General features: G+C 49.8%; 1 protein-coding gene across 2 annotated transcripts in view; it reads right to left on the reverse strand.

Annotated features, from left to right (window-relative positions):
- FAM124B (family with sequence similarity 124 member B) overlaps positions 1-10,812 on the reverse strand; it is a 30,388-nt gene extending 19,576 nt beyond the window's left edge. For both annotated transcript variants that reach the window (XM_072344414.1, XM_072344415.1), the window contains exons 1-2: positions 9,742-10,812; positions 7,203-9,014 (exon numbers count right to left, since the gene is read on the reverse strand). In XM_072344414.1, coding sequence (XP_072200515.1) covers positions 8,457-9,014; positions 9,742-10,473 — 1,290 coding nt within the window. In that variant the 5' untranslated portion in view covers positions 10,474-10,812 and the 3' untranslated portion in view covers positions 7,203-8,456. The remainder of the gene's footprint in view (positions 1-7,202; positions 9,015-9,741) is intronic.
- Positions 10,813-15,755: the final 4,943 nt, after the last annotated feature.

Below are 15,755 nucleotides of genomic sequence, written 5' to 3' on the forward strand. Positions count from 1 at the left end.
CACATTGTTTCCCCACATTAAAATAATCAGGTTAATAAATCAAATGAGCTCTCAGAATATTCATGTTCAAAAAGGATTAAACACATCGGGGTTTTTTGCCAGGAATGGTGGGCCAGATGCAGGCTTTGACCCCTCTTTTGCCAAATACATGGAAAACAGCTGTGCAGTCAAGCAAAACCTTGGAGCAAACCAGACCAGGAGAATTATTGCTATGTTTGTGGGTTTCTGGAGGCCCTTTGTTCAGATGGAAAATAAGCAGATTAATAAGCAGTTCTTATGAAGTTAGGAATATGCATCACTTTACAGAGGCTTTTATGCCTGTAGATAAACACTTCAGAGACTGCTTCGTTTAAAAAGGCACAAGACAAAGAATTAGGAGCACAACAAATCAGTGTGACGCTCACCACTGTCCGTAGGTTAGATTCAATGCACAAATACACTAAAAAAGAAGCCACGCTGACAAGCTAGGCTTTTATTCAACCGCATTCGAAGAAGAACTCAGCAGGGATAGCAAATTCAGCAGGGATGAAAAACAGTGAGTCTGTGCCTGTTCAGGACTAGATGATAACATCTCAATATTCACCCCTTACGCAGCAATAGCACTGTCAGGACAGACCCCTGTTAAAGGAACAACTTGACAAACCTCTTGCCAGCAGCACCCACACCAACAGGAGCACACACTGGGGCCTGCCTTGTGGGGCTGCCCTCCCCAGCACTACACAGACAGACAGACAGTGTTGTTTTAGCCTATCACAGGAAACTCTTCAGTTGTTCATATGATCAGAAGTCTTGTGGGAGCTGCGGCACCTGGGTCCTCCTTTCTTTCAGCACTGTGATGACACAGGTTAAGCCGCTCTGAAATGGCAAGAGGAGCTCCCATGTTTTAACTGGAATGCTATCCTAACTTTGTATTTCTTGGCTCCTCTTACTCAGTCAGGAGCATTTCTTACAGCACTGGGCCACCTTCCAGGCATAACATCTACCAAAGGCACCAAGGAGCTTGTCCTAGTTTTTCCCAGAATACCGCCCAGAGCAAAATGACTGCAACACAGCAAGTGCAGAAGAGAACTAGCAGCGAGGAGGTCAGATGGTAATTAAAACCAAGCCAAAACTGCCTGATCTGGGAACCAACGAGAAAACTATTGCAAACAGCAAACAAATTCGGTCACAGCAACACTGTTCAGATCCAGCAGCGCAACACAGCTGCAGGGTGGCATGGAAGGCTCTGGCACTCCCACTGCCCCATGCTGCTGTAGGACCCAGTCATGCTCAGGCCCAGCATCACTGACATGAGGCCACATCTTCCCCTCCCCACCTCTCTGACAGAAAAGATGCAAACTAAACCAGGGAGCAATAATACAGCGTAACACAAGAAAGAATCAGGCCCAAGTACCTAAGATCACCGCAGCTGGCACAAGTCACACATCTGCATTCATCCTCTTCCTTACTGATTCTCTCCAAACAATATCAGGGGATGTTTTCTAAGTGTTGGATGTAGGGTTCAGACCTCTGGATGCCTGTTCAGGTGCAAAGCCCTGGCATGCTCCTGAATTTATGTTAAGCCATCTCATTACCTCTGAACAAAAGCCAGTGAGTGAGTTGGCCCTGGCTCAAAGAAATCACTTCTCCAGGCAATGCCCAATAAAAACAGACCGTTAGTACAAAGTTACTGCGTGTATGAAGGGATGTTAAGGAAGAAGGATGTTGTTGCAGCTAATGCCTCAGATTAAGAGATGAGAGATCTGGTTTTTGTAAAAGACATCCTCCACGTGATGCTGTACAAGCTGCATCAAACCCCTTTCTTTCCATCTCCCTCTGAATAAAACAAGATTAATACCATTTCCCTGCTTGGTGAAGAGTTTTAGATCACTTCGTTCCTTACGCTTGCGATGACGTCCACTGCTGAAATGTCTACGAAGCACAAGGAGGCAGAAAAACGACTCAACCGCTCACACCTGGCTGAATTTTTTAACTCATAAGAATTGATTTTCATCCAGCTTCCAAAACTCAATCCAACCACACGCTACCAGGCTAGGAACAAGCACAAGAAACGACCCCCTAGAGGGCTATTTTCTGCAGCAGTGACAAGCTTTGTGCCCAGAGCACCTCCCCAGCCATAAGCACACGGCACGGCTCTGACAGGCCCATCCATTTTGCGTGGCTGCACTGCGTCCCAGGGGCTGCCATACGGGACTGCTGACTCAGGGGACACTGCAGCACAGCCAGGGCCCCATTTCCCTATTTCTGGAGAAACGACCACGCCGCCTCCTACACGCCTGACGAAAGGATGCATTGGAGCCGTGCTGCTCCAGAGCAGGACGTAGCGCTCGGCGCTGACACGTCGCAGCTGGGCTGCTACCCACCGCCGTGAGAACGGCTTTCTGTCATGAAATAAAGATTGCTTCAGGCTTGGCACGGGCTGGGAGGAAATTTTCAAGGAGGTTTGTTTCTCCCACACATCCTCCGCACTAGCAGGATGATGATGATGATTATTATTACTGCAGTTGAAGGTTACAGATAAATGGCTTTCAGAACAAAACATGTGACAACTCTGGCTTTCTCAAAATGCCGGGATGTTGGTAGTGTTAGAAGTGGTTGCCACATACCCACACCGCCTCCTTTCCCATCACCGTCCGCAACACCGTGCAGCCCTCCATAAAGTAAAAACACATGCTGGAGTGCTAATGAGAGCAGACGGGTAGGCTGAGGTTGCCAAAGTGCATTGCTGTATATCAGTCAAGCAAGACAAAAGACAAAGGAGAAACATACAGAGCAAACACTCAGATAATCTTCCTCCTCTAACTGCATGTTAACTTAAAACCACAACAGGTTTACAAGATCCACCCAGAACAGCAACAGAGAAATACAGACACGAATCCCACTGGCCCCACGCACCATGGCTGCCATGAGTGACCCTGCTCCCACCTTCACCCACTGAGCTCCAAGATCACTGTGGCGTGTGCAAGGGGAGAAGGGGTGCCAAACCTTCACACAGCTTTGGCACAGCAATTCCCTGTGAGTGTTCTCCTTGTCAGCGTAGTTTCCTTCACACACAACTCAAAACCAGGCTTTGATGATGGTCTGACACTTGTGAGTGCTGCTGCCACGGAGCGCAGCAGAGCATGGAAAACAAAAGAAGTGGCAAGATCTCAATGTTACACTTGGAATGAGTTAAAGCTCAAATTAAACCTGGAAAAATCCCATCTTGTTCTGTTTTTGCACAGTTCTGCTCTATCCAAGCACAGCAAACCTCACAGGCATGTTGCCATGCAGAGCGGCCACGGCTCCAAATCTCCCGTCCTCCTGCGCACAGCCAGGACCCGCAAGTCTCTGGGAGGGGATGGAAGTTATCCACACATTTCCAGATGCTCTGAGACACGTTCTCATGGATCAAGCAGCCAGATAAGCAGTGCAAGTGCAATCTGCAAGATGGAAAAAAGCGTTTTACCGGTCCTTCACCATTCTCACCTTTGCCAGCATGGTGTAAGGTGGGATGTGCTGAGCAGAGCATGGGAGAGCAACCTGGAGGCAGGCTAAGCCAGCACCCTGGCACAGGAAGAAGCAAAATGCTGGGGAGGCACTTGGGCTGTCATCACATAAATCTTGCAAACACAACAGTGTTATCGGACTTGAACAATGAAACGGAAAGAAAATTCTCCGCTAAGTCATCATATGAAAACTAAATAAGGCTCCAAGAAAGAAAAGTTTTGCTCTTCCTCAGTATAAAATACTTGGCTCGGTACCACATCTTGCCTCAGGTTTTCAACACCTTGTGCTGTGTGCCATGGGGAGAGGTCACTCAGCAGCCCCAGCCAGCTGCCAGAGGGCTGAAGGTGGCCAAAACTCAATGTCTGGGAGAAACTGAAACCTCTTGAAATCTGGTTTCACTCTGATTTACAAGAAAACTAACATTTGCAAACTTTCTCGTGACACAGAAAGATTTTCCCATCTAAAAAAAGTATCTGGTAAGCATCAGTACGATGCATTCCTGCAATCAGCTCTTCCCTCCACAAAGCCCGGTAGTTCTGAATTAAATCAAGATGAGAAACCACAGCAAAATTGTCAACGAGTTTTTACCCCCACCCCATCCCATCCCAGCAAAACCCTCAGCCTGGTTAAAAGCAGAGCAGGGGCTGTGGGGAGCTGATACAGGCTGGGAGAGAGCTCGGTGCCCCCTCTCTGTGTGACACCACAGGCCTGTGGGTGACACCAGCTGATGGCCAGAGTCCCTTCAGCAGAGCCCAGGCATTGGCTCTCAGCATCTAACCCACCGCAACAGTTCTGGTGGTCCCAGCAAGTTGCTGGCCATCTCCCAGCTGCCACCTCCCTCTCCCTCTGGGAAGGTACAGTATAACCAGTGTGTCGGGAAGCCCTGGGAAAGAGGGAATAGACACGGAGAAATCCCATGTTCAACCCACAACACAAGGTTTCCTAATACTCATTTACTTCCTCCCTCACCCATCCCATTATGGGTTTTCCCCGTAGTCCAGTCTGAAGGAAGCAGCTCTTTGTGCCATTCCTAATTCATGTGGTCACCCTTTGAAGATGTGTCAATCTAAGATGACCAACGAATGTGGGAGGGAGATGAACACAACCAAAATCCGCTTGTTTGTATCCACTGCCAGGCTGAAAACAAAGCTTCCAGCTTCTGGGCCGGCCAAAACACGCTGTCTTTGTGCCCACTGGTATCACATTACTTGTATCATCCCGGGAGGTTCTTTGAGCGTAATCTCCTTTGTTTGTTTGAACTGAGAATCCTGGGGGCGGTTTAAGCCAATTCTGGTAAATCAAATGCAAAAATACAAACCACCCTTCCACTTCAAGCATGCATCCAGAGAGTAACAAGGGAACAAGATGGCTCAGACCCCTCTAGTCATGGTCAGGAGGAACGCAGCCCATGTTCTGCATAGCATGGCTGTGGCAGGCAGGAGGCAAGTTGGGGTGCAAGGAGAAAGCAAGGATAACAGTTATCACGGCCTGGGCACTTTAACTCTGATATATGGTCTCTCCACTCCAGTTTTTTCCAACAATGTGTGTGGAGGAATCTGGGGATTCTATGGCTGCAGCAGGCTCCCCAGCCCTCAGAACTGCCCCTCTGGGTTGCCCCACTACCTCTGCCCACTATGCTGGGAACAGGACTGCCACTCCTCCTGCACAGCAGCCACAGGGCCTGCAAGTGTTAGCTGCGGGAAGGGGCAGGTGGGGGCAGGGAAAAAGCAGTGATGCTGGAATACAAATGCAGGGACAAGAAGCGATGCTCAGGCAGTGGCATCATGTGGTACCACCCAGCTGGCAGCCATGCAGAGGCAGGCCAGCAGCCAAGACAGGCATTCCCCTGCTGGTTTATGATGGGTCATAGTAGGAACTAAGGGCTGGAACCATCCTGCGTGGAGCCTGGCACAGACCTTTACTCTGCCTGGCCCAGCAGAGGACTCAAGTAGGTGGTGCAGCCTTGCTGCAACCTCATGGGGCAGAGAGTGCTGCTGAGTAGGGCTCCTTCCTGCCCCCATTGCTTTTCGGAGCCCATCTGGGCTCTTCTCCAGGTCTGGGAGACAAGCATCTGCCTGGTACCAACTGCAACAGCTGAGCCACCCTGCTCCTGCCCGCTCAGCACAACGCTCTGATGCCAAGATGAGATTTGAGAAGATCCCAATTAGGGAAGCAGGGCTGTCACCATTTCAGCTGCACAAGCAAGATGAGACAACTCCCAGTGTCACCAAGTGCCTTGCAGGAACGCATTTACAAATCTAATCACCTCCCAGCACAGCCGGGCTGCCAGCGCCTGGGGAGGGCGGCAGGGGAGAAGAAAGATTTGGGGACTCTTCAGGAATATTAATTCACGTTAATAGAAATCGGATCTGCCCTTGCCTGCAATCAGCAGAACTGAGATGCTGCACTGGAATATTAATGCCAGCGCTCCGTGGGAGATGGAGCCCTCTCAAAGCCCCCTTCAAATGATGAGAATTAAACATCAAAAAGAGCAGCACAGCAAGCTGCAATGCAGGTTTAGTGCTGGGAACAGTGAGTTGGAGGAGGAGCTGAAGGTTGCTGAAGGTGCCACTGCCTCCTGCTGGGTGCCCGGCCCCATGCTGACCACTGCCCAACCCAGCTGTGAGCCCTACCTCTCCTCCAACACTCAGTGCAACTGAGCTCTCAGTCCCGGGCTGATCAGGTGCTCGCATAATGAAACCCATTTGGTGGCTGCGAAAAGAAACAGCTTTGTTACATGAGTGTTCTGTTATTCTGTTGGAATAGCTGTATGTGGGATGAAAGTAAAGATCTCAGGCATCATTTCAAAGAGGCGCTAAAGACATAGGGCATCAAGCTTAACTGACCAAAAGCAAAGCTCCTGTGCAATGCCTGGGGAGCCCAGTGGCACTGCAGGAAGCCTGCCACATACATGGCTGATGAGAGCTGCAAAACACTGACAGCCAGCGTGAGGATAAACCTCTCTAATGCTCAGACTGTGGAATGAAAGCACACCGTACTCCTTCCGGGTCCTTCCTGCACATCCCTCCTCTGCAGGAGCACATTAAGGCTGGGGAGTTCAGTACCAGCTGACACACGTCCCGCACCTCTGTGCCCAGGTACCTCGTGCCCCTTGGCTGCAGGGGGGGACAGTGGGCTGGGACAAGCCTGAAGTGTGAGCAGAGGGCAAATCTACCAGGGAGGGCCAAATGCCAGCTCTCAGCACAGGGAAAGGATGCATGCCCCATCCGGAGTGCACCATAGCGCCCTGCCAGCCCCTGCTTCCCCTCACCAGGCTGCTCCTTCACCTTGCTTGGCTTCCAGCAGGAGTTCCATTCTTCATCATTAGAGAACAGCACTCCCTCGCACTGCACGGCCTCATCCCCACCAGCACAGATGGAATCAGTCCCCAACGGCCCGAGGGTGACCTGCTGCTCCTTGGCTACGGACGAAAAGGGAGAAGTTATGCTTTTCCCTTTTGGATTCAATTACTCCCAGTTAAAACTAATGAGTTACTTTTTTCTTTTCCTGCCCCAACAGAAAGTCGGTCTGGCTGAGCACGTCTTAGAAACCAAGTCTCTAACCAGCACGTTGGTGCCTCCTATGAAACTTTCTGTACACTCAGCAACTACCCTGTAACAAATGCAAATGAAATTGCAGCACATGGACACCCGAGGCTGCCATCTAACCGGTGAGACGCGTTCGGGAAGGTGTCTGCTTTCCCCTTCACTTACATGACAGGTCTCCTTAATCGCAGAGATAGTTGGTCATCTGGAAGAACGAACGAATGAATGAGGAACACACCGGCTCCGTTTGTTATTATCACCTTTTACTGCTGCGTACCGGGCGGATGGAGCGGGCACGGAGGCGAGGACGGCAGCCGGGGGAGGGGCCGGGCCGGGAGCGCTGCAGGACCTCGGGTGGGCACCAGGAGGAGCTGCAGCCCCGCACCGCCGCGCTGCTGCTGCTCCGGCTTCGGCGAGGGGCTCCCGGCGCTGCTCCGAGGGTCCGGCCGTGCGGGGGTCGCCGCCACGCGTGACAAGGGCAGGCGATGCCCGCGGTGCAGCAGCAGCACCGGGCAGCAGCACCAGCAGCGCACACGCAGCGGCTGCCGCGTTCTTAGAGTCATAGAATCATTAAGGTTGGAAAAGGCTACTAAGGTCATCTAGTCCGATTGTCAGTCCGTCCCCCACCGTGCCCTCCGCGTCCCTCAGTGCCACGACTCCGCGGTTCCTGAGTCTGTAGAGACACCAGCTGGCGATTTGGAGTGCGCTCAGGACTGCCTTCCCCAAGGAGCCAAGCTCACCAGCTGCTCGCTCAGCAGGAGGGCACGGCCCTGCAGCAGCACGAGCCAAGGATGGCGTTGCCTGTTGCCTGCCAGTGCTGTGGTGCTGGCCCCGCAGAGCCCCATGCCTTCATGCCCACACCCAGAGCAGTGCTCCCATCCCTCCGCAACTCAGTCATATTAAAGTGCCTGTTTAAAGCCACTTGTCCCAGAAATCCCACTCCCAGTTCATCACTGTCCCTCCATGCCCACAGCCAGACTGATGCCCCCAGGCTTCCACACCTGTTCTCCTCGCCCCCTGCTGCAGCGCAGTCACTGTGCTCTGCTATACTGCCCTCCCAGCTCACCTAACCTCTCTGGCTCTGGAAAGCTTTACCTTTCTAGATCATAGGAAAACGTGGGTGTAAGTTTGAGTTTTCTTGTTAAGCGTCCAGTGAAATAAGCAGAAAGCAATCACACGCTGCCTGCACCCCACCAGCAGCAGCACATATCATTTCAACATCCTTGCTCCCGCACGGCTTCATTTCTTTCTCCTGCACTGTTTGCTCTGCAGCAGGTCCTTTGATCCCACAGCCTCACGTCTGTTGTTTCAGACCCAGTGGAGGTTTCCATTGCCCCGCACACAGCCCGGCCACTGTGCTTCCAGACAAAATCACATTGATAGTACTCAGAAATGAGGAGCCTGCCTTGCACTTGCATCCAGTCATATGAAGAACTCCTCTTCCTCCTCAGGCCTGGTCCCAGGGTTGTCTCTCCGTGTTTGCACATGGGAGCCTGGAGCGCCGTGCCCCGCTGCTTTCCTCCTGTTGGCCACAGAAGATGGCAGCTGTGCACAGTGCGAGGCGGTGCAGGCCGTGCTCAGCACCCATGGCTGCAGAAGGTCGTGCCGCAGCGAGCAGTGACAGCCTGCAGTTCTGCCCACAGCCAGCCCCGTGTCCACGTTGGTTTCTGCTGCCGGCCGGCACAGCCAGCCCTTCTGCTGCCTGCTGCTCATGAGCACATGGCGGGAGAGCACCGCAGCGCCCCGAGAAGAGCCAAAGAGACCCCCAGTGGCATGCTGCATGGGGAGGGCCTGGCCTGCCACGGGTGTCACCCTGCCCCTCAGGGCCCAGGCCTGCTGGCATCCTTGCTCAGCGCTGCACATTGAGATGGGGAGAGGGGCTGCAATAGGGCTGTGCAGCAGCAGTCCTTCCACAGCAACAGCACTGCGCCGGTTGGGAAGCCCAGAGCTTGCTTCCCTCTGCTTGGAGCTGTCCTGCACCTGTTGAGGAAAGGTGGAGAGAAACTTCCTTAAAGAAGAACTTCCTCACCAAGAAAGGAAAAAAAAGAAAACCGGACATACGTTTAAATGATTTAAATATCCAAATAATAATAAAAATATCCAAATAGCAACTAAAGAAGCCAGAGGTGTGAGGAGTTGTTACAAAGCAAAGAGCACACAGATGAACTTCCCTCCTGCTCCCATGTACAATCACAGTGAGCACCACCACCTCAGCACCATCTTTGCCTGGTTTGATTTGTGCTCACATGCTCTCAGGGCTGCATACCACAACAGAAAGGGGGCCCATAGCATTTATTTAGCCCTTTTGCCCAACTGCAATTACAAAACTACTGTGGGTGATGTTGCATCAGCGCTGTACCTGCAAAACACCTGGTCTGGGACAGTATGGTGCTAAAACTCTGCTTTCTGGAGCATTTATAAGGTCACATCAGAAAGAGAACAGGCTGGAAAGGGAAAAAGGTGAATTCAGTGGCTTGAAAAAGAACTAATACGTTCTACTTCAGGTGCTAACAATATGGAAAGCATTCTAAGGATCCGTGCTCACATTTATCAATTGACATAATAGCACTGGAAGTTGGTTGCTGAGTTCATGAATTAAAATACGGACAAGCAAAACCTTCATTTCCATTTTGAATCAGTCCCGCTCTCTGTTGGAATAGAAAAACCCAGAAGGCATCTGGTCTGCAAGCACCGTGCACACACATACCTGAAGCAGAATTTTATTTCCCTCGTAGTCCTGTGTTTGCCACCTGGTGCTGCTGATAGGAACGCACGGATTGGGCAGGAGAGGCACCAGCTGCCCCATTTCTTGCACCTTGAACTGCAAAAGCGATGACTCCTTGGGCTCAGCAGCCATCCCAATGGGCAGCTGCTTCAGGCAGAGCTGGACGGCAATAGCTTTAGTGGCGTACAGCACGAAGACACAGAAATTGCTTTTCCGCGTGGTTGCTTCTTTCCGTAGGATCATCTCGTACAGCCCTACTGCATCGTCGTAGTTATCAAAGCTGCAGTAGAGGGTCACACGCAGGATTTCGGGGCTGCAGCCCACCCGCCGGATGCCCCACACAGGCATTTGGTCATCCAAGCAATAAAAGTCCTGTGGAGCTGGTGTGCAGGGAGGGCTTCGTGCCCGGCTGGTCGGGACACACTGGTAGTGCCAGGGAGGGCGCTGGAGGAGATCCTGGATCTGGAGAATCCGCTCTTCTCCCAGGTCGTCATGCAGAAAAAGGAGGACAGATATCCCAGGAAAGCCGCAGTTCTTCCTGCGGTTCCTCTCGTAGTATTTCAGTGGAGCAACTCGCTTGGACACAAAGAAAAGTGGAACATCTGGGCAGATCCAATCCATGAGCCGATCCAGAGCTTGCTGCAGAAACACCGAGTATCCTGAGTTGGCCAGAAGATGCACAGTCATCAGAGGCTCTGCTCTGTCACCCATCATAAAGCTTCTCTTCAACAAACAAAACCAAACCAAAAGCCAGTTTCCTCTTGCAGCATTCGGAGTGGCAGCAACACAGGCACTGCACTCTGAGGCAGAAAAAGAACTCGATCGCTCAGAAGCTTTGCAACAACCCAATGAGGTGACAGGGTTGCACGCACGTGCACGAGGCAGGAAAGCGTGCCACGGTGTGACGGGACCAGCCCTGGTTTGCTCACGTCACATCAGAGCTCAGATGCACGTTCTGGCCCAGCAATATGACCCAGCGCTGGTCACCAGCTGCACACAGCCCATGCGTTGAGGCACTGCTGTGGTGCAGTCGCTCTCCCACCAGCACACACCTCACACATCTCCGGGTGCTCGCTGAGTGTGAAAACCTCAGCGTGTGTTCCTGCAGTCAGCTGCTGCACTTCAGCTTGCTGTGATCTCCCCAAGTCACACCCTTCTGGGGCACACAGATAAGCTGTTCTTTAAAAACAAGGAAGGAAAGCAGACTAACAAAGAGGAAAAAAAAACCCACATGTGAACAGGAGAGATAACAATGAGGGCCAATATGAATCAGGCCCAGGCACTGCAGGAGGAGCCCGGGCTCAGGGCTGTGCACATCATGGGGCAGCAGCTTGCTGCTCAGCCCACCCCAAGTTGCTGTGCAGAAATCCCAGTGTGTGCAGGGTCTGCTATCCCTGCTATCCAGAGCACTGAACTTGCACTATTCCTCCCCCCACACACACACTTCTTTTAATTAAATGCAGCCCTAGATTTATACGCACCTGAAGAAAATCTCCAGGGTTTAATGGTACAAGGACCTGTGCTTCATGTTTCTTTTATTTAAAGATCACACTCAGTAATAGAAATACAGTCATGAGACCAAAGTACAGTAAGGTCTTGAGAAGAGAACTCAGCTTGCACCGACGTAGACAAAGCTAGCTGCAGCACTTCCAACAAGTAGTAACTGCTGGGACAGAGACAAAAACATCCAACCCTTGGACAATCACAGGAAGAGTGAAGGCTGAGTGTTCAAAACATTACAGTGCTGTAAACGAGCTCTGAACAACACAGAATATTACTGAAACATCGAAAAAGGAAGCGATCCATCAACTCTTTGCTACAGGGAAGGGTACAAAGAGGTAGGCAGTCATCTGCCTTCCTGCGGGTGAGAATAATGGGAACTCTGCCTGTGCAAGGAAAACCAAATCTGAGAGCTCATCTGAACTGAGCTGGGAGTGGGCAGCAGGGCCATCACAGGGCAGGCAGGGACACCGATGTGTGACTCACCAGACTCACACTGCTCTGTCCCCCCCATTTCCCTGCTCACATCACGTAGCCTGGCTGTCCTGCAGGGCAGCAGCAGTGAAGGGGAAGATGGCAGAGCCCATAACATGAACGCTCACAAGGCAGCCACAGAGCGAGGGCTGTGAGCTGGGATGAGGGCAGCTCGGGAACGCTGCAGACACCAAGTCCCACTCCAGCTCCCAGTGCAGCCAGTAAGAGCCAAACTGGTTTCCAGGTGATTCCCACAGTGATCTCAGAAGGGCACTGCATCTCTCCTTCACAGAGCAGGGTCTGAGCTAGCCCTGAATGTGAGCAGCTCCTGCCTTTCCCTCTGCTTCCCCTTCCCCCAGCTTTCCAGTCTGGCTGCCAAGAGGAAAAGCACATTATTCACTGTGACCTACCCAGCACGCCAAGAAAGATTGCTGTAAGAGATTAGGAAAATAGCAGCTCAGCCCTATGTGAAAAATCAGCCTGCACTCCCAGAACGCCCCGGAACAGCATCCGCACACGGCAGCAACATGCAGCACAGCACAGGGTACAGCATGCTGTGGAGTAATGACCTGAGTAAGAGCATGTGAGGGACGTACTGACCACCATATAGTCATCAGGAGGCCCAGCATAAATAAATGCCCAATGCAAACAGCCAACAAGTACTGTATTGTGTGAGGCTCAGAATATGGTCTGTGATGTGTTTCAAGGCTTATGGTACGAGGGCACAGCAGAATTATAACACCTTCCCATAACGAGCTCTTTGATTGCTCCCAGCCCTGAGGTGCTGAGCCCTTCACTCCAGCTGACACCCAAGGACCGATGACGCTCTGCAGGATTTAATAAGTTCATTGTAACTTCTGTAACGAAGCAACACAACGAGGGTTCAGGCGTTGCAGACCGTCGGTAATTAACTTCCAGGAGGGTGACTGAATTACCTCAGCATCACAGGAGCAGGCCTCATTAAATCCAGGCACTGTCTTGGGCTCATTAGCCTTTAAGACATTTTTTTTCCTGCCGATTTCAATTTCTTCCTGCTCCAAGGCCAATGACAGTTATCAACAGCAGCACAAAAAGCAGAAGTAGGGCCCTACTTGAGCACAATAAGCTCTGCAGCCTGCCTCCTGCCCCAAACACCGTGCTTCCAAATTCATCATTTCTGAGGGAAGTAAAACCCCAGCAGCCTAGAGGAGAAAAGCAGTCTGACCTACTGCACTTAGGAGAGGGGACTTCTCTCCCAAGTAGTCCTTAGTTCTCCTTTTTAACCAGCTAGTGAAGAGGATCTGGAAGAGATCTATCAGCAACTAGACACAGAAAACAGAGCTCATCACATATGGTAAATCAGGATCCAAGCAGTAAACAGGACAGAAATGGAGCCACAACCAGAGCAGGTTAGCTCAGTCCCGCTGTCAGCAGGACACAGCAACTCAAGGCTCAGCCCTAGGAAACACACAGCAGACAGGCTTTCAAGGCACACAAGAGATCAAACAAAAAGGAGTTTCCTGAGCTTCCTCCTGGGGCAGGCAGGGGAAGAGGCAGCCTCAACAATGCACAGACATGTAGGATCACAGTAAGAAGACAAAGGATCTAGCTAGTTGTATAAGGAGCTTACATTCAGCACAGCTGAAGATGACTCAAGAGAAGCCCTCCCAAGGGCAGCAGCAGACATGAGCAGAGGCCACACCACATGGGGTGCTGATGAGCAAGCCACCAAGAGACAGGATTTCTCGCTCTCTGGACTACTAAAAGCTCACCTGAGCAAAGCCAGCCATATCTCCATGTTCACACTCACCCACTGTGATGCCAAGTGGCCTCTTCAGCAGTTTGGCCTGTGGTGTGCAGGTATCAGCTCCTCCCAGAAGAGGGATGGCAGGCATCGGAGGTGTGCATTTGAAACACAGGCAAAGAACCCACAGCCACTGCTTTGCTCTGAATAGCTGACCATGCTGAATCAAGTCCTCTATTTGATACAGCAGAAAGCAAGGGCTACAGCCTTTTTCAACAGATACATTTCCAGCACAGCTGGGATCTCACTATTCTGTCTATTCCTTGAAGTTTCAGTAAAAATACTGCCCCTTAAAAACTTGGCTTCATTTCAAAGTCTGCAAAAATAAAGTAATTTGTTAGATGTAAATACAATGGCAAGCTGCTTAAAGCAAGAGCTGGAGCTGGGTCTTTCAAAGTATGAATACAAAGTGATCACAGCTGAGGCTCCAGGTACCAATGTCATGAAATTCATAAATAACCAGGATTAAAATCAAGGTTAAAGAAGCAAACCAACCAATGAAGGAACGATAATGCTAACAGCCCACCTGTAGAGACAGCATAACTGCCTTAGATAAGACTGCATCTACACTGCACTTCCATAGCACAACTCTTACCGCAGCTCACAAAAGAAAAGCTTTACACACAGAATCAGTGACTTGAAAATATACAACATGCCACCTACCAGCTGCCACACTACCTGCTTATGACATATGTGAACAGAAAGACTTCAGTCATCCAAATCATGCAGTTCAATGCTTTTGTTGTTTTCAAGTCCAGAACAGCAATTCCTAGGGCAGCTGCCAAATTCTCACTGACCAAAAGTAAGGAGCACAGAAAGCGATTTGCACTGAAAGCTTTAAGGTGCTCACAGAAAAGTCTGTCTTTATCAACAGCAGCAAGGAGTTACTCAGAAGTAACTAGCTGAAAAAGTAGCTAACTAGCTAAAAAGCAAAACCTGAATCAGGGATAAATAGGATATGCTTACTTGTTACAACGGTATGCGAGTATAATCTCAGCCCCTTTAAAATGAACTTGTGTATGTATGTACCTTCCAACAGATATAAAACTTGGAGTCTATGATCCATTTAAAAACTTCAGAAAAATAAAACTGCATGTTAATAGGTTGTTACAGCATTTACCTGTAAATTAACCCAAGGAAAGCAAACTTACTAATAATTACCCTCATAAATGTGACCATGCAAACCTATTAATGAGCTTTTAACCAAGTTACAAGTAAGTTCAAAGATGAATTAAGGAAGACCAAAAGTGAAATCAGTTAAGAAGCAGCAAAATTCTACTATGGAATCTAAAAGAAATCTCGCTAATCACAGAACCATACGATTAACTAATGTACACAGACAATGTAAAGGCACAGGCATCAAACTCACCTTAAGCAGAGTCATAGCAATATCTTGTTCAGATGTGTCTGATCGAAGTTTTCACACTTCCATCTTGAGCTCCTTGGTACTTTGATCTGGTTATTCAACGGCAAAGACATTTCTAAAAGGTGACTTCAGTAGAAGTCCCTTCCTGAACATTCAGTGTCTCCAAAATTCTATTAAACTTGAAATGGAAACGATACTCTGGTATTTGTTACTGAAATAGCTATCGCCATCTGTTATTCCTTTAACAACTCTGGCATGCGAAGCTGGCCAAAAAATAAGATAAAAAAACCCAACATCTCAGTCCTATCCACTGCTTAAACATAGCTAGACAGCTGCTCATCTAACATTCAGGCTTGGGACATCTAACTTCACGCTTGCCAAGAGCAAAGCAACCAGAGGCAGAAAGCATCAGCTGATGCACAGCAAAATTACAACTGCAACACAAAGTCCTACTGTCATGGATAGCAACATTAATAACTCTAAAGCACAGGGGAAAAGGCTGTGAACTCATTCCTTCCTGAAAAGCACATAGGAAAGCATTAACATGAAATTGCCACATACATGCTATTAAGGACTAAGATATGCAGAAAAAGAAGTCTTAATATCAATGCATGGATGAACTAGTTACAATTTTAGGAAGACTTTAAGACACCATCCAAATCTAATCTGGCTAGACAATTATTAGTTTTCTAATGTCACTAGAAAATACCCTGTAGAGACATACAGGCATTGTAATAATTGCCTCCAAATTCACTTTAGGCACAGGCCTAGCTGGATTCTTCATGAACAATAGCAGGTTAAGCTCCTCTTTGGTTACCTTCCTTCTACTTAAGTGAAAGTAAATCCTGAAATAGGGAAAAGTCTTATTTTTAC

This window comes from Excalfactoria chinensis, chromosome 9, assembly GCF_039878825.1.
Source record: "Excalfactoria chinensis isolate bCotChi1 chromosome 9, bCotChi1.hap2, whole genome shotgun sequence".
In the NCBI taxonomy this organism is placed as follows: domain Eukaryota; kingdom Metazoa; phylum Chordata; class Aves; order Galliformes; family Phasianidae; genus Excalfactoria; species Excalfactoria chinensis.